Genomic DNA, 19,918 nt, shown 5'->3' on the forward strand with positions numbered 1-19,918 from the left:
CAGATATGTCATACTCCAGCGTCCGGCTCTTATTCATATTCACGATCTGAATACTGCCATAATTGAACGTTTAGACCAGCTTGTATCCGAGGTCTCTGCGTCCGGCTATGTTACGAGTCGATGCCAGAACAGTTAACTGCTAACAGAGCCCCAAGATCGGTTATAACCCATTCACATACGTCTGCCCTTCATGGTCGGTCCATTTCGACCAAGTTAGGGTCCGAGTGGGCTCCTTGCTGGAAGCGACTCGATGCCTCGGTCTCCTCGACAGTCATTTGACAAACAATCAGGGTTTTATTGACCATCAGAGTTGCTCTGGTAGGCCGCCCTCTCTGTGACAAAGGGCGGCCATTGGGAGATCGGCGCGTCAATCACCAGTCAATCGTTGACCATGATGAGCGATGTAACAACTCACAGAAACTGCGTGTGGACTAGGAGGATGAGTTGCTAGGCAGCGTCACCTACGTAGTCGATTTAACGTCCATAGCTTCATACAGACTTCTTGCATATGGCTCTTACATACAGGCCGGGATTAGGTGTTGAGTTTGCCGAGCTCAACACCTAGTCCGTGCCGTGCCGAGTCCCCCCTCCGCCTGAAGCAAGTTTTTGCTTTGCTGTGTATCAAACATTCCCAGTCCCTCCAAAAGCAATTTTTCTTTGTTTTAGACGTGCCGAGTCCCTTAGAATTCGGTTCTGCCATGTTTCAGACGTGCCCGCTCCCCCTGAAAACACTTCTACTGTGTTTCAGACGTGCCGAGTCCCCCGGGGCGGCCCATGGTGCTGCGTCACGAGTCCCGGCTGGTCAACCTCAGCTGGGCTCCCAGCAAGTACACCAATAATGCGCCGATCGAGTACTACGTGGTCCAGACCAGGTAGGTGGGCGCTGAACATCAGAGCTCTGTTCGCACCCCGTTTATTTATCAGCAGGCAGGCTGCGATCATGCTGCTACTTCTTGGCTCCTCATTGGTCGAATGCAAGTGGTCTATTCTTTAGACCAATGAGAGGCCAAGCCGCGCCAGCAATAGCTTTCTTATATGGGGAAAACCGACAGCACGCTGATATGAAAACAGCGACCGAACAGGGCCCGGGTCAGACCGAGTAAATGGCATTCCGGGGGCACAGAAAGTCAAGAGAACTTAGATCTAGTCCGTTCTCCAGAACTGTCGGCGAAATCAGCCGGTATTATCACTGGTCGGTCTTGCTGGACTTGGACCGGTCATGCCTCGTCCTGACGGTTCAAGATCCAAATGACATGCAGTACATATAACCGTCAGTTTGATCAGATACATACCCGTAAGAAGTATGCTAAAGCTGCAATAATAACCGACGGTCATGGCTAATTGAGCTGATTGATATGACAAAGAAACTATCAATTGCGGTGACAAGGAAATACTACACATGAATTCATGTGCACTGGTGGTATAGTGTTGTGCTCTGTTGGGTGCTTACTTCATTATACACTGCATCAAGTGTATTAGAATTTAGTGCCGTCGTCGTCGCCGCCAATGGCTGTAAACTCCCGGAGTGTTCAATGGAGCGGCACTTTGGCCATGTCCGCTATGATTTGTGCAAAGTGTTTATGGTGCTGCGGAGAACAAGCTGCTTTCCACAGTCTTTGAACACCAAACTTATGCGACGGTTGTTGAACACTGAACAGTGATCTCTATCCCATGAGTTGTTGATGTTGGCAAGAATTTATTGTTCATGTTCTTTTGCGAACGAACTACCAGATGTGTCCTTACATATGTTACATTTTTGTGTAGCAAGCCTGTTACACTCCTATGCGCAGGAATATTCAGCCAGTAGTCAGTTTTCTTTTGTTAGTGGATTCTTCCGGTTAATAAAAAAAAACTGAATGCTATGAAGAAAAGAGCACATGGAAAATAAATCATCATTCCTTCCTCTATTCGACGATACGACTATCTGTTCAACATGATCATGCATATGCATAATGACTTCCAGAATCTATGTAGAGGTCATGGTTGGGTTGACATGTTATCGTGCGCCCTAATATTTCGTAAGATCTCAGTTCTTGAAAATTAAAACCGATATCAATTTAGTAGCGTACCACTTCAGTTAGAGCACGATGTCGTGGTCAGACGAGATCAATGTGAACTGAACATGGAATGTCATCAAATAAGTTTAACCCGCGACCTGGTGGGGGGGGGCTATTTTTTGCCCCCCTCCAGACTTTTCGATATATCTCCAGAACCGCTGCGCTGATCGTCACCAAACTCTCAGTACCCTCCCGGACATCAATTTTACACATGGTGACCAAAAATTTTTCCAAAGGCTGTGATAGGTTGGCCGGAAATGACGTCAGAGTGACGTCATGTTCTGCCGTTTTCGACCCAAAAAAGGGTTTCGCGGGAAGAGCTGTCAGGCCTATAGCTTTGCAAATACAGAAAAATGATAAGAACATAAAAGCTGTAGAATTGACAGGGCTACAAAACTGTTATCTCGGATTTTTGAAATTTTTGGATTTTGACCCCCAAAAATCAAAAAATATTTTTTTTTGATATAATGATCGAAAAATCCAAAAAGTTTTTTTTGAATTTCGCAAAAACCGGAATATATGTGATAGTCCTTACCGCCTTCCATCCACATACCAAATTTGAGATTGATACCTCTTTTTTTTGGCGAAGTTATAGCGAAAAAAACTGTTCAAAATTGATGACGTCAAATTTTCAAACTCAATTTTTAGCAATTCTAGACGCCGTAGCGCAAAACAAAGACCACCATTAGACTCCCCGTGACGAGCTGCATCGAATCAATACCCATTTTATGCAAAACTATCAACTTTAAAATTTGACCTTTTTTAGCCTGACCTTGACCTGACCTTGACCTGAACTTCACCAGAAAGTGACCTAAGCCGTACCTGATAGTCTTATAACCAACACCATTGAGTTGGAAATGACAAATTGGCCATAAAACATGCATCACACAACCTTAGTAAAGTTGGGCTCATGTGACCTGACCTGTGACCCTTGGTGACCTGACCTGTGACGTGACCTGGTATTGTCAGTGACCTCTAATAGCAACATATCTACTGGGCAACTGACGCCCTATCGCTGATTCTCGACAAAATGCGTTTTCCTCGGTGTTATAGCGCATTCCCTAGATGACCCGTGAACGGTGAAACATTTCATCTTTGACCTGACCTGTGACGTCATCGGTGACCCCGAGGTCAATGAAATTTGGTTTCCTTCGACAAATTTGACAGGCCTTTCGAACGCCGTTTGAATTTTGCGGATCCGTCCAGTAGTTTCGGAGATACGAGGGGGGGGGGGGGCAAAAAATAGCCCCCCCCCCACCAGGTCGCGTTATAAACAGACCCCACCAGGGCGCGGGTTAACGTCCAGTGTTAGTGGGTTGACAAACCCCTAGAACATGCGACTGCGAGGTCTGTGAATTTGACTCATTCTGAACTGAACACACACTCATACCCATGACATTATGCTCGATTTGACTTGTGGTCATTGGACCGTACCATTCCCAACGACCGAGTGATCGCCAAACTCGTTTCCAACCGTGTAAATCAAGCAAAACACAATCACTCACCGACCGCTTCCGCGTGGAAATGAGCATCGTCCATCTTCAGCATAGCGAAGCAACCGCTCATATCCTGTCCTGCGCTCGACAAGTCCCCGAACGTCCGCACGCGACCGCTGGCTGCTTCTCCTCTTACCCCTCCCTCTCAGATCCCACACTGATCCCCAGCCTGATGAGGCCAATCAAGAGTAACGAGCCGGCGGCAAATGCTGAGCATGACACTTACAGGCGCGGTCTAATGAACGACTGGAGCTGGATGCCATCTCCGCCGGACGAGACCTCGATTGGAACAGCTTCTGCACGGCCAGCTGGACGGAAATAGTTATTTTGAAGGGCGCTTGGTGGATTAATATTTATTGCCAATGCCAATGGATACCAATGGGTTTTATTTCGTTCTGTGTGCCAGTTTTATGTTAGGTATGTATTTACGTTGTGAATGCTTTGACTTGATTTTGAATTGACCACTGGAGTAAAAAAATATTTTGTCTGATAGATCTTATACATAACTAAATATCATCTCATTTCCTGTTTAGCCTGACATATTCTGCCCATCATCAAAGTAACTCCAAGCGTCACGAGTCGTCCAGAAGCCCTCTCATTTCCCAATTGAAGCGCCCGCCGCCCCTGGTAAGCACCGTCTAGCTCCTGGCCGTCACTGTCGCTTTCAGCAGCTCCTCCTGCTAACTAGCTTACAATGGCGCACAGACAGCCCCTGGCGTCACATCTGCACGGAGCATTCCGGCTGATTGCTCGCCCGTGAGTCGCCATCTGCATGGAACGCACGTGCCGACGCAGCAATTCAAGCGACGATCCCGACGAGCCCCTGCGACGACTGATGTGAAATCCAAGGAGGTCGGATTTCGGATGGTGGTTCCGACCAGTGGGCCGCAAGGTCAAACTAGATTGTGGGTCGAGGGATCGGTGGACCCGCCTCGGCACGAGTTTGGTGATGGAATATGGATATTGATTATTGAAGTGGATGGAAGGGATGCTTAGAAATGATGAAAGCAAAGTTCGTATAACCCTCGCCGGCCGAGAGGGGGGGGGGGGCGGGTGCCGCCCCCCATAGGGTTTTTTCGCGATAGCTCCGAACACGCTGGCGATAGAGAGCTGAAACTTGGCATATCTGACCTTTGATCCAAGCCGCATCTTTTGACACCAACCGCATTTTTGGGTCAGGTCAGGTCACTGACCTATGACGTCATAAGTCAACCTCTGCACGGTCTTCAGATGTCGCAATTTCGCAACGCCCTCACTGCCAGAGGAGATGTCACAGGGAAATGAAACTTGCAGGATCTAGTATCCATTATGAGTCTCACAACTTGTATATCTCGGATTTTTCCTAAAGGTCATATGAGGTCAGGTCATTTTCGTGACCTCACCATTAGAAGTCAATGGGGAAAAATGAAAACTGCTATTCTGGCGCCGGGAACGATCTCCAACTATCTCAAGCACACAGAATCGTGATTCGATGCACTCTTTGCAAGGTTAGATGCGTCACTTTTGCAATGTTGACCTTGCGTGACGTCATTTATGACGTCATCAAGGTCATATTAGTTTTTCGTCAATAACTCCCGATCAAATTAAGCTAGCGAGTCGAGAAAGCCACCAATGGACTCAGGAAGACCTGCCGAATCGAATGATATGCGACATGACCTCCTTCGACCAACTTCGTGACCTGGGGGTGCTGACCTGACCTTGACCTGAGGTCAACACCCTAAGTTGACCTGACCCGAACAAAAAGTATATCATTCGACGCGCCTGAGCGAGGCGAACACGATGCTGCCAAAATCGCGGCTCTGCGGCCGTTTTTTGCGAAGTTATTCACCAAAAACTGAACCGTATCGGGGGGCACTTGACCTGACCTCAGAGGTCACCGGTTGACCTAGGACCTTAAAATCGGGTACCAATCTCTGCGTCTCGTAACGGCGCACACGCTCGTTTTTTCCGCGACGCGCTAGCTCCACCAGGGGCGAAACGGCGAGGGGGGGGTCGTACCCGCCCCCCCCCTCGGCCGGCACGTATGTAGAAAACCAATAGGTCCGGCGAGGGATAAACAACAACAGATGATTACAGCCCGCAATATTGCATGCCGCCTAATGATACGCTACTACTGCAGAAGATGATGTATGTGCTTAACTGTTGGATATGCGGCACCGAACATTCGTAGTAACTCGGGTGATTCGTGGCGGGTCGTTGCATACTCACAGGCCACAGCACTTATTCATAGATCCTATGTATGTATGGTCATTTGATGACCATTGGAATAGGGTTGGGACCTATCTGCATGCTCTGTATGTTTTGGTAAAATAAAAAAGCTCAGAATTTTTAATGATTTAATTTAAAATCACTTTGTTAAAAAAATGCCTAGTTAGTTCAGAAATTAATTATTTGTGGCTGAAAACGACTTGCTTCTGATTGGTCGGGCTAATCATGACGTCACATGTAGGTATATAACTGTCTGTATATTTGGCGCAGTTGAGACATATGTACATTTTCTATGTATTTTCCTATGGTAAATCGGAGTGATTGGTCGTGTTTTCAGTGTCTCTTTATTTTGCGCTGGTATTGCGTGGCTAAGAAGTTTTATCAAGAATGGCATATACTAAAATGTTCCTTTAATAATGGAGCTTCAATATCTGTGAGTTTTATTGGCAAGCGAAAACTGATTTCGCTGTTATTTTATCTGGAAATTACTAATTTTTTTAGGTCAATATTCAAAATATTTTACGGGAACAAGTTGGCACTTTTCTTGATTTTTGCACTCAAATCGCGTGCGATTCAACTGTATTGGAACTTGCAAAGAAGCTTGGTGATTAATTAACCCGCGCACCGACGGGGGTCTGCGCCAACTTAGTACCGACGGGGGGGGCGGATGACCGCCCCCCCCCCGAGATCTCGAGAACGAAGCAAGATAGCGACAAGCCGTAAACGGCATCGGATACGCACGGTCAAGATCTACAATTTTTACAAAGGTCATTTTCAGGTCAGGTCAAAGATGACGTCACAGGGGTCGAAAAAGTCAAAATGGCGGCGCTAAATATGGAGAGAGTTTTTCTCGAATAACTTTCGAATTAGTCAAGATAGGAACAAACTAAGGGCATCATCGTGATCCTCTCGTCAATCCGCATCGAATGATATATATGTTGACCTCGAAAGGTCAAGGTCAAAGGTTGACCTCAGGTCACGTGACCTCGAGGTCATCATGTATATCATTCGATGCGTCTTGACGAGCTGAACACAATGAGACCATCCACGCGTCTGTATCTTGTTCCTGTACGGAGTTATTGGCCAAAAACCTTTGGTGACCTTTGATGACGTCACATGACCTCACAGCTGCCCAACAGCAAAACAGACCTCAAGGTAGTGAAGGTTGATCCTATATGAAGTCATGTATGGTATATGGGGCCATTCCGACCCGTTTTAGTGGTAAAAACAGGGAGTTGATTTTTCCCCCATTGACTTATAATGGGGAGGTCGCGAAATTGACCTGACCTTAGGTCACCGATATCAAAATTCCGAGATATACAAATTGTAGCTACTAATGACCTAATAACATCCTGCGACTTTCAAAGGCCTCCGACATCTACTGTAGCTCTGGCACGGTGACAAAGTTGCAAAAAAGTGACTTGAGGTTGGGTCATTCAAAGTGACCTGGTGACCTGACCTTGAAAGATAGGAGGTTCAAACTTGCACACCATGTGTAAAATTGATAAGGGAATAGTCATACCAAATTTCGCGGCGCTACGCGCCGCGGTTTTCCCGCTATTGGCGAAAAACCTCAGGGGGGGGGCGGATATCCGCCCCCCCGTCGGTGCGCGGGTTAACTGTGTTGTTATGGCACTGTTTGTAAAGCATGGATAATGAAACTCTGCCAAAGACTTAGCTACATAGCAATGCCTCAAGTAATACGCAGGAGGGACAGAATTCAGAGTCCGATCGAGAAGAATCGGTGCAAATGCTACGAAGACCAGGCAGCTCTGATACAAGCTAGTCGTCTCACTACTCTCACTCCATTAGACCAGCTGATTCCTGACAGCACCGACTCGGATGCAAAGATGGAGCTCATCTTCCAAGCCAGAAACCAGTTCTTTGATGGAAGATGTGATGCTGCCTCTGTCTCTGCTTTGTTGGCCACTTTGGACGGGGCGGAGCTCCGCTCCTTGCGTGAGCGGTTATTCGCCTGTCATCCAGAAATAGTTCCTTCGTTTGCTGGCCGTTCCCTGATTAGGTGCAATACGGGGAGCTGTAATCAGGGAAGTAACTTTCCATATGAAAGGGGTGCAGGTGCACCCCCGTCCCCCATCTTCTAGAAGTGCACCCCCATAGGCTAAGCGGCGCCCCACACGCCGCCCCACACGATTAGCTCTAGAGCAGATGGCGAAGGTGATTTCTCGGCTACATTCCATCTCGGCGTCGTGATGCTTGTGGGCTTGGAAAGCGTCCAGTCGTATGTAGGGTAGTGTAGGGGTAGGGTTGAGTTCAATAAGGTCCTTACATTTGAAAGGTTTGAACAACCCGCAATCAGCACAACATACCACAAGTTAAATAAAAAAACTACCAAACTCCGCCCAACTAATATTAATAAACATTACAGCCAAACTAATGGCCTAAATAAAAATATATCTCAAATCCTAACAGTTATCGCGCGTGATGGCGCCATGAGTTGCTATTATCCAAAACAGATGCAAATAAACATGTTTGTATGTCCTATGTATGTTTGTTTTAAAAACGTTGCAGCGGCGCTGGGAACTGCAGTCTTAGATCTGGGTATGTTTGGCATCTGCAACTCTTCATATACACATTAACCCTATTTCGGACGGGGAGACCTTTCAGGATTTTCTTGTACAATTGCCAAACGCCGCGAGACATTCAGCTCATATTTGGTGACTTTTCCTACATGCTCATTGCGCACATCTCAGAAAAAAAAAAATGCCGGGTCAGGTCAGGTCAGGTAACCAGAGCGGGTTTGTTGAACCCACCTCAGAAAAGTTTGCAAACACGTCAGAGCTTGAGTTTTTCACGAAGTTATTTCCTCTCATCAAGTCTTCAAAACAGTACCTGCAGTATGTGTCGTTTGTATATCTCAGAATTTTGATCTGTGACCTGAGGTTAGGTCAGAGTCGTGACCTTTACATTGCAAGCCTATGGAAAAGTATTGAAATGCGACCTGCACCTCGAGTAAACGAGTCAAAACCACCCAATTCTTTAAGAATTATGACAAATTATCTTATCTGTAATGATCCAGGTGCCATTTACTGACAGGGACACCGGAGAGGGTTATCTGAGCCGAGATCATGTGAGGTGATGTCTACCATACATCAATGCTCACAATACTTACAATATTGACAATGCTTTTGCTTACAACACTTACAATACTTACGATGAGACCAGCAAGCACTCTGCCGTTACAGTTCTAACTTCTGTTTCGAAAAAACGACGTTACACACATTCGCTGCCAGCATAACATGTATTGTTTGACAGTAACAAAATACAATTGACATCTGAACCCCAAACGGACCGCCATCCACTCAAATTTTATAACCCTGACCGGTCAGGCCCAGGGGGCGAATGGAGGTCATTTCATGGGCATTACACTCAGCCCTTGCACAAAATATCTCACCTCACAGTGATCATTACAACAATAGCACCGACTTGATAGTGGATTTCAAAGTACTTGCATCAGCTCTTCCTGCTATTGCAGACGATCATCTCCTCAGGGTAATGTTGTTCGGGACATGAACGAAGATCGTTTTCGGAGTTTCATAAGTGCTACTGCAACAGCCTGGCACAAAACAGGACTTGTACGCTCTTCTCTGCACTTTGCCCTTCAGTATATCACAAAAGAATTGTTTAGAATCCATCTTACGCTTCTTTCACAGTCTCCCTTGCCACCGTAGGGCGTAGATAGATTGCTGTTGCTGGTAAGTTAAGGCACGGTAGATAGAAATTACCTCGGTTCTCAACGCCTTAAGTTATTTTCATAAAAAAGAACAAGTAAATGATCAATAAGATGACAGGAATGTAAACATTTTAATCGTAAAGTAGTCCAAATATTGGAATGAGCTTTCGCTTTTCAGCATCCTCCGATTCATCATCTTTATCATTTGAAAATTCGAGGTACATAAAATGTTTATCACGCGCTCATGTTAAGTGGGAATATAGTACACGGCAGACACATCAATTTTTGACACTGAACATTTCATCCGTAAATGTTTTAGCATAATTTACAAGGCCCTATATAGAAGATATGCTCATTAGGCCGAAGCAGCGATTTCCGTGACGTCACAGGTACGAAGGGTCGGACGGCTGTAATGCAATCCTATGGAAAATGACCCAACTTTAGGGCTCTCCCACATAGCTGCCAGACTCGACACTAAGGTAAAAATTATATCACATAAAAGCTCGAATCAAGACGAACAAGAAACCTATCTGACGTTTTTACGTATTACTGACGGCTTAGACTCTATTCAAGTACATTCAGAGCTCTGCATTAGCTCACTTTTTCTGCTGTCAATGCCTGGTCAATGCCACTACAAATGCCTAGTCGGCGCACGTGCGCTTGTCGAGCGGGGACCACCATTCGGGCGATTCGGAGCTGCCGCCCAATCAGAACGCGGCAATGCCGTGACGTCATTGGTCGCACACGACACGTTACGGAGATAGGGATGAGACAGCCCTGCATAATTTAAAGTTAAAAACAGCGCGAATGGCAGAGTGAAGCAAACAACATCTTTCACCCATTGATATAACATGTAATCTGTGGTGCGCCAGATGCGCCATTATTTGTCAACCGCAGAAGGTGACATGTGACGTAACAGCATCAAGAGCATCTTTTTTCAAGAACTTTTCAAAACAAGTTTCCTATCTTTCTTCCCCCATTTCTCTCAGCTTATTGATTTTATGAGGCAATGGTATGCACCATGAATTCTGTGAAAATAGTTTGATCATTTTCATGCATTCTTAAAAAATCGAGTTCCCAACCCCATTGCTATTGACACGTTTTGTGTCCTTATTTTCAGGGGACTCTAAAAACTTGAAAGCATTTATTTGACTAGCCATATGCTCCTCTAAATCACTCAGCAAGAACACTATAAATGAATGGTATAAACTTTTAACAACACGAGTATAAGCACGTAACAAGGAGAAACATCGAAGACCTAACAAGTAACGGTTACGTCAAGCCTATCGCCCTATTTCAGATACGGCAAGAGTGGTCTGTGGCCGAGCGTGGAGGCCGGCCAGCGGACAGTCAGCAATCACACCAACATCACCATCTCGGGCCTGACTCCCTTCACGGTCTACACGTTCAGGGTGGTAGCCATCAACGCGTTGGGCCACAGCCGGCCGAGCACCATCTCCTACCCGGTCAACACGCAGCGGGAGCGTGAGTCGAGAGAGAGAGAGAGAGAGAGAGAGAGAGAGAGAGAGAGAGAGAGAGAGAGAGGGAGAGAGAGAGAGAGAGAGAGAGAGAGAGAGAGAGAGAGAGAGAGAGAGAGAGAGAGAGAGAGAGAGAGAGAGAGAGAGAGAGAGAGAGAGAGAGAGAGAGAGAGAGAGAGAGAGAGAGAGAGAGAGAGAGAGAGAGAGAGAGAGAGAGAGAGAGAGAGAGAGAGAGAGAGAGAGAGAGAGAGAGAGAGAGAGAGAGAGAGAGAGAGAGAGAGAGAGAGAGAGAGAGAGAGAGAGAGAGAGAGAGAGAGAGAAAATACTGACGTGAGAAAGCTGCACGGATGGGCTTCTGATACTGTAATACGCTAGTCTTGAATGAAGGGATGATTACATCTTTTACAACATATCCTCCAGTTGTTTGCTGACAGTTCCATGCCCTCTCAGGTCCCGGCATAGCCCCGAACCTGACGTTCGCCCGGAACCGGTCGTCCACGTCTATAGAGGTGGGCTGGGAGCCGCCGGCCAATTATACCCTGCACGGAGAGTTCACTGGGTACCGATTGACGTACCGACCGGTGGAACCTAGCCGGACGCCGGGCACAGTGACAGAGGTGGACCTGCACGACATCTGGCTTAGGGTAGGTCACAAATTTTCACCCAAGGTGAACACCAACACACATATCTCTCAGTGTGTCTGTCATTTCTCCCTTATGGCAGGCAGACATCAAGGCAGACATCTACCTTCAGGCTAGTCACGAGCCAAACAATGCATTTATTACGTTAGGTAATTTTTTAGCTTATTATTATATTCTTGCTAATGGTCAATAATTGTGTCAATATAGTTTCACTGAACAACAATTTTTTATTACTTTATTAGCTTAGTTGTCCACGTTAATATTTACCTGATAGTCGAGTGGTCTGGCTTGTTCCCATTGACTCTGTCATGAGCTGGCATGAGTCCTCACATGAGTCCCTTACTGACATAATACGCTACAAAATGAAATGCCAAGACCGTTATCCATTTGTTTGTCGCTCGCCAGCCCCGCAAAATAATCACACATTGTCCCGCCAGGTTGGATGCTGGCGGAAATCAGAGTTCATCTTGGCTTTCATTCACTTCAAAGAAGTTATTTTTCAGTCCAGTATGTATTCGAATGTCTATAAAAGCAGTACGCCTCTAAGAACATTTTATAGTGGGCCCCAGCGCAACCGGATCAAGCACATCAAAATCTCCCTCGGTCAGCAAAGTTACAGCCGAGCGGATCCGTCCGACGGGTGTGAAGTTGAGCTGTTTTGTCTTGCCTTCCAGTCGATATTGGGTCTCTTTCGGCTGCTTTATCGCGGAAGTTTGCCATTAAGTCGGGATCGGGCGGGGAACTAGATTTGATCGTGCAAGTTTCCAAACGATGTAGTCGCTGCAATGGAGGCCGCCGGCAGCGACTGCCGGCATGAAGCGCGACCGTCGCGGCCGTCGCTCGGCCGTTCAGATGCCGCTGATAGATTGGGCAGTAAAGTGCAGCCAGCCTGCCGCTCGGATATTGTGAACGGCCGTGCGCGGCGGCCGAGCGGTAAATACGGGCCAACTTGGAGCGGAAGCTGCCACAATCCCTGAGCCAGAGTACCCTGACAGGCATCTTTCAGTCGACAATGGCCCGCTCATGGGACGCAAACGCGGCGGAGTAGTGGTGCCGGCGTGACCCAAAGTGAAGTGCAATGGAAAGGCTATATGCTTCGCTATTCCGGAGAGGTTGTTAGTGAAAGGCTAGCTAATGTGGTGCACAGACATCGCATGCACGTCGATCATTTCAGTTATTATTTGTCATTGTTGCACAAGGAGTATTGCTAAAAATATCAAGCATCCAAGAAAATATTCTGGAAGGACTTGACACCTCTTGGGCGTCCATTTCATCACAAGGCTAGGCTTATGTGCGGTTTAGTGTTGACGCCCGCAATGTGTGTTTTTTACATTGCATAACATATTGCATAGTATTGCATAGTTTGAGAACATGTAGGTAATCACATAACGTGCCTTAAGTCAACGTGCTCAACACGCTATGGCTTTTCAGCTTCCTTTGTGCTTTCACGACTCGATTTATAATATTGTATGAAATCTTTTGAAAACTAACGAGTGAATGTCCACTTTCAGAAATATTTTATCGATGGCCTGCAGCCATTTACCAGGTACGAAATAACACTTCAAGTGAAGAACCCCGAGTATCTGAGTCCACCTGACACCATTTCTGCCGTAACTTCTCAAGGAGGTAAGAAATAAAATAATAATTGTCCTTCAAGCCGTCATCGAAAGCAAAAACTTCTGCAGGTGCAAACTCAATGCGTAAAAATAAAATCCATTCTGCATTCGCTAAATCCGCATGCACATCTGATCATTCCACCGCGGCTTCCAGTTCCGTCTCGGCCGGACAACGTGACGTTTCTGGAGGTGACTGACCGTAGTATGGTGCTCGGCTGGACACCTCCCCGGCAGCCTAACGGCCTGCTGCTGGGCTACACCGTGTACTGGACTTCCCAGCAGGCTGCCGTGCGCAGTGTTACCGTGTCCGCCGGAGACGTCACCTCTTACACCCTGACCACGCTCGGTAAGATCACCACGCTCGGTAAGATCCCCGCAGAAGCCGGCGGATTATACGTGCCGGGAGAGGCAGGTGGCTGAGCCCGGCAGGACGGTGCGCCATCCGAATTAGCTCCGGTTTCGGCCGTATTTTCGGTCAGACACGGGGCAAATACGGCAAAATACGCGAGGATGTGTGGTATAAAGAAAGCCTGCAGCATATGTGAAATCATGTACAGCCTTCATTAGTCTCATACGTGCGCTGGAGTCAATCGGGCGACCTTAGGCTAATTAGGCGATCCATTGCCTGAAATGGTAGGCTGTACCGCATAGCACAGGCTGGGTGATACAGCCTATTCCTGTGACCCTACGCTCACTATTAGACACGCGGAGTCGCAGACGCCTCTCTTCCTGGACCCATGGTCGTTCAAGGATGCACGCTGCTGCCGTGTGCCAAGGCCTTCTGTTAGACACAGAGATGCTCGTATATACAATCGCGCAGAATAGCCGTCTTGGTGTTATATGGCCCGAGTTATGACCTCTGCCCTCCAACACCCCCTCCCCCCCCCCAGGTGCGGGCATCGTGCGGGTCAGACGAGGCTAATCTGGCGCGGTGCCAACTTTCGCCCCGAACTTACTCGGTGTAAATTGCTGATTGGGAACTTCGCGTCGTGTAATCGATCCTGACTTTGTCGGGTTCGGTGGGCCAGCTTCGTGTTCAGAATAGCCCCGTTGATCCCCTCACACCTTGTCTGAGCTGTGCGAGCCTCTGCAGACTGACCGCTGTCGGCGTGCTGTGGGGGGGGGGGAGAGGGGGAGGTGCTGGGGTGAGGGGACAGGGACTGCACTAGATGGATGGTTCACCACAAACCAGTATCAGTAGGCGGAACTATGGTCAAGCGTACCCATTTTCGGGAACGCATTTTCGTTCCCATCTTTGGGAACGATAAACCCAAATATGGGAACGCCATGTAGGCATTATTTAAAACAAGAAAAAGAACCGTTAAATGACGTCCAAAAAATATAAAACGATCGTGAACCGCCTGATATTTATCTCAATATTGTTGGGAAAGAGTTTGATATTGTAAGGCCCATCGTAGTTTCAAATCGTTCCCCTATTTCTAAAGCAGTCCATCATCCGGGCCGCGAGCCCAAATTTGGGAACGCTCTCGTACACTGGCGCTGCAAGCGTTCCTTATTATGGGAACGGCGTACCCAAAATTGGGAACGATTTCACCGACGGCTTTCAGGGGCTCTTTTCATTAACAAGCATCACGTCCAACGCCGCAAATTATTGTTAACGCAACAATCATCAGATGACCTTTCCGGCAAGACCGTCGCATGTTTCGCCCGGTCTTCTGCGCTTTTATTCCCGTCGATCTCGCAACGGGCACGCCCCCCTCTGCAGGATTACGTAATTCACAACGCTCAGCGATGTTCAACAAGGTCTTCCATACCTATATACACTGTCCGCGCCGAGGGTGGAGGCATGTAAAACACCTGTCTGTTTAACACTGATAGTTGATGAGCACAAGTAAGTATCCAAAAATGGGAACGCTGAAATGTTTCACTCTCAAAACACCTAGTCCCAATATAAATCTACTTTTTTCCTTTCTTAATGAGTGTAAGTGGCAAAAAGCCTGGTAGGATGGGCACGAGAAATGATCAAAATCAGCATAAAAATTATAAATAAGCCACACAGGGCGACCTGCATAAAAGAAATTCCCCCAAAACGATCGTGCTTAGAAATACCGAAGGCAAAAACCACGCTCATGACGCTCCTTAAAAGCAATGCTTAACAGCTAGCATCCAAATAAAATATGTCTTTCAGGGTTGATAAAATACAGCTGGATAATTTTCAACCGCTTAAACTGAGTTTACAACAGTAGCTCGGTAAATTCACTCACGTTCCACGCGGTCGTCCGCCCCGACACCAAAAGTCAATATTACCTCCGGACCGTCCGCGTCTTCGCTTGCATTTGTCAGCATCTGGTGTCGATAGTATGAAAGTTCATAACCAGGCGAAAGCTATTATACTTAACCTCAAACTAAAAAATGCTTCATTTTCCTTAAAATTGCATGTTAAATGTCGTATAACCCATATTTTCAACATTTTGTCATTTTTAAAAAATCATTAAAAATATCATTCCACGGTCAATTTCCTTGTTCCACGGTCAGATTAAAGATAACTTTATGGAGATTTAGTAGATACTTCAATCAGCGTGCACTTTTTTGAGACGTGATGCACTTTTGAGTTTTAGTGGGCGAACGGCCGAAAAATTGCCTTCCGTTCTCATAAATGGGAACGCCCGTTCCCATATTTGGGAACTCCGTTCCCCAAAATGGGAACGTTCCTATATTTGGGTACTCATGACCATAGTTCCGCCTACTGGTATTGGAGTGTGAAGGTAGTGAAACAACAAATGACGATGGTGCGAAATTCGAAATGGCAGACGATAGAGAGGAGCAAGATTGGAGTTGGAAATAAGAAGCTGATTAATCACCTGATGTCCTCGTGAGCTACAAAGAATAAAGCAAATAATTAAAATAACAAATTCTGAAAATTCACCTACCTCATCTAAACATGTTTTCCTAATATATCAAAGTAGTTGAGCGCATTAAAACAGCCCATTACGAAAGCTTTTTGTCAATTGGTTATACTACTTAGTACTTAGGTGGTTGTATCGTATTGCTTTGCATATTTATGATCGACTTTATCGGACATTTGAGTACTGATGTAAGCAAGGCCATTATTCCACAGGTCCGCCAGGCGAATGAATAACCATTACAGCAACATGCTCGTGAGAATGAAGCAAATGATAAATGATCGCACTCACCACGGGCAAGCTCTATCGAACATTCAAAATCAGGACTAAAGTACCTACATCAGAAACGCCTTATATGCAAAGTGCAAAAATTTGCATTGGGCTTCTACCATGTAACAAAAGGCCGTACTCAATGATCAAAGCCAAGCTTATAACAGCATCCCAGATAAATATGCAATGTAACTGCACTGGAGCCATGTTATACAGATTTATCCAATCAGAAAGCGAGCTTTGTAGCTATAGAAAGACAATCCTTGAAATTCAATCACTCGTTCGGGTCAGACGAGTGATGCCATTTGGTTCCTGTCACATACATGAGTTCCGTCCTGATTTGATCGATATTTCGAGTGAAGACTCCCTGGATCACGTATAAATTGGCACGGTTTGAACAAGCTGACTTATATGGACCCTGGACCCAAGACAACCCCAATGATTGGAGGTAATCTTTTTCGAGAGACATTTGTCATGATTTTAACAGCATGAGCCAGGTAAAAATATACTTTGTCATGTTTCAGCGACCTTTGTACTGCGAAACAATTTATGTCAAGATGTATGACATGGAAGACTGTAGCAGTATCGTATCCGTTGTCCCTTGTTACGGACCAAGTACACGGTATTTGGGGATTTTTGTGTCTTTCTTTATGTGCCGGTAGATCCAGACCAAGAATACACCGATGACTGAGCCGTGTCTGTATGTGTCTGTATCTGTAACCGTCTGTATATGTCTGTATATCTGTCTTTATGCATCGGTAGATCCAGACCAGGAGTACACCGTATGGCTGAAGGCACGCACGGTCGCCGGAGAGGGGGACCGCTCGTTCCCAGTGACGTCACGAACTGACGTCAGTGGCCCAGGGGCGCCCGTCATCACTAACATCAGCTGTCCTAGCGATACGTCACTGGTGCTGCACTGGCGGCGACCAAAACTCATCTACCGGTAAGGACGGTGCTGAGGGCTGGGGGAGGATTTTGGCGGACTTGCGGGATAGGACTCTAGCTGGAGCTGATTGAACTTACAAGTAGGCAACATGCTTACATTATTGAGGATTTGGACTATGGTCATTAATGAGAATGGCAGCAGCTAGGGGTCCTTTCTGGATTTTGATATTTGCAAAAATGAATGCCGATTGGTGCGCTGTTGTCGGTCTAGGATGTGTAGCAGATGTATTGGTGTGATTCACTTTTCCTTTTTATAAACTCGTTGAGATAGGTGGTTTTGTTGGGGAGAGGATCCTTCAGCTTTATTTGCAATGCATCGCTAACTTTCTAAAAGCCAAACCAGCTGATATCGGCCTCGCCCATTTCCAGCTCTGTGGATATGTACTTTTTGCTGTACCGGAGCAACCAGAGCTGGGACTTTGTGGAGCGCCACGTTCCACTGAAAGCAGACGGACTCAACTTATCGGTAAGCGCTCCATAAACGCAAAACAGATAAACCGAAAAACTAGGTGCTGTGTGGCGTGTGCTCAAGCTTATGCGGTTATAACCTGGCTACTATGACGTAAGTGATTTTTTCAATAAGTCTAAAATTAATTTGTAAAGTCTTTATCATGCTGTGGTGAAATTGAACGTGGCCAACCGATTTTCATTGGATGCCTAACGCTGATCATAACATATATTATAATCAACACCCGGTCTTGACGGCACACCGCCACATGTTTCCAGATAATTCTCACAAACCTAACTACGAATGAAATCTACGAGCTGCGCATTCAAGGGGCCACCTTCTCAGTGCTAGTTCCGAAGAAAATATACAAAGGCCAGCAGTCTGCCTCGGCAAAGGTAAGAAATCCGTCGGTTACGGCCTAGAGGCACAGGCAGCAGTTTTAAAAACGTGTATGAATGCAATACTGAGTTATTGATAACACAGTATAGCCTTGCTATGCTGTCTTATCTTTACTGCCACATTTTGCTCTGAATCATCACCGTCACATGTCGTCTTTAGTATCATATCTTTTCCTCACTATCATGTCTTACCTCACTGTCCTGTGACGTCATATGACGGCTGCTGGCAGGTGCGTATGGAGCGGAACTGTCAGCAGATTCAGCTGTTCAGCACGTGGCGTCACCAGCCCAGCACGGCGCTGGCTGGCGCCCAGCTGACCGGCGTACTTGTCGGCAGTCTACTGCTGGCAGTCACCGTCGTCATCGCCGTACTGTGGAGGTAGGTGTGTCATCGTCATCGTCATCGTATTGTGGAGATGGGTGGTGTACCATCATCATCAGTGTTATTTGGAGGTATGCGTGTCATCATCGTCTCTTCACTGAACTCTTTGGAGTTTCCGTTCTTTGGAAAGTGGGGTGTGTGGAGGGAGGACTAGACATCGCTGTACTCTGGAGGTAGGTGTGTCACCATCGTCATCACCTTACTTTGGAGGTGAGGTACATAAATGCGTTACCACCCTCATCGTCGTACTTGGAGGTGGGCATTTGGGGCGAATTACCCCTGCAGAGGCGACAAGGGCATCTGGTAATGGTCCAAGCAGAAATGGAGGGGGTCTAGGGAATGGCCATGGCAGGGGTGGTCGCAGCCCGCAGGTCAATATCTTAGTGGTACTCACGTCCTCCTCCCGTTAGCCTCATTCGGGGCTCTGTCACTGCAGGTCATACGTGTGGATGGGCACATACTTGTGAGCCTCCGTCGACTGACTGGAGAGTTTGTAAGATCAATCACGCCGCCCGTCTCACGCTACCATGGTGTTCAATATCGGTGACTCGGTCGATTTTGCTGTTCGACTGGTTTCAAGACTGCGAGAACCGATCACGAGTCTGGCAAAATCATCGCGACGTGCGCGACTGCTGGCTGCCTGCGTGACAAATTTCCAGATCAAGTCACCTTACCGACGCCATCCATCTGTCCTGAGGCAATCGGTGGACATTTGTCCGCGCTGGAGCTCCGATTGATTTAGAGTGTCTGAAACAGCCAGCTTTCTACTCAATTTGAGGTTGCTTTCAATTGCACGTCACCAGTGCGGTGGCTTCACAGCTGGATCTGTGTAAAACCAGACAGAGTGGTACCTACTTGTGCAATATGTCTAGCTTGTTTGGGTTACCGGGGCGAGGGATAAGACACGCTATCACACTTCTCTCTCTCTCTCTCTCTCTCTCTCTCTCTCTCTCTCTCTCTCTCTCTCTCTCTCTCTCTCTCTCTCTCTCTCTCTCTCTCTCTCTCTCTCTCTCTCTCTCTCTCTCTCTCACTCTTTCTCTTTCTCTCTCTCTCTCTCTCTCTCTCTCTCTCTCTCTCTCTCTCTCTCTCTCTCTCTCTTTCCCACCTCTCTCTATATCTCTTTTCCTCTCCCTGTCTCTCACTTTCATTGTCTCTTCTCTGAGTGCCTGGGCAATGCGGCAAGTTCATATGTATAGTACGTGGAGGAATTATAAAAGTTTCAGTGTTTAGCAATGTGTGCTCGTATTTAAATGTAAATAGACATAAAAATGTGTATGTAGATAGCCGCAAGCTAGGGCTGACCCTTCAGCAGAATGAAAAGATGACTTTGTTTACATTAACCTTCCAGGCGGTGGGGGGACATTTTTTGCCCCCCCCCCCTTTAGTTTTTTCAATATATCTCGAGAACCGCTGCGCCG

At 46.8% G+C, this 19,918-nt stretch overlaps 1 protein-coding gene across 1 annotated transcript; it reads left to right on the forward strand.

Moving 5' to 3' along the window:
- Positions 1-748: 748 nt before the first annotated feature.
- LOC122374454 (tyrosine-protein phosphatase 99A-like) lies at positions 749-18,501 on the forward strand (the record flags this gene model as incomplete). The annotated part of the gene is made up of 9 exons (XM_043353227.1): positions 749-872; positions 10,756-10,940; positions 11,384-11,577; positions 13,086-13,200; positions 13,345-13,536; positions 17,087-17,270; positions 17,642-17,738; positions 17,999-18,115; positions 18,349-18,501. Coding segments are annotated over 9 exons (1,361 nt in total), but the record flags the coding sequence as incomplete, so codon positions are not given.
- Between the last annotated feature and the right edge of the window lie 1,417 nt (positions 18,502-19,918).

This window comes from Amphibalanus amphitrite, unplaced genomic scaffold, assembly GCF_019059575.1.
Source record: "Amphibalanus amphitrite isolate SeventyFive unplaced genomic scaffold, NRLGWU_Aamphi_draft 001659F_arrow, whole genome shotgun sequence".
Lineage (NCBI taxonomy): Eukaryota > Metazoa > Arthropoda > Thecostraca > Balanomorpha > Balanidae > Amphibalanus > Amphibalanus amphitrite.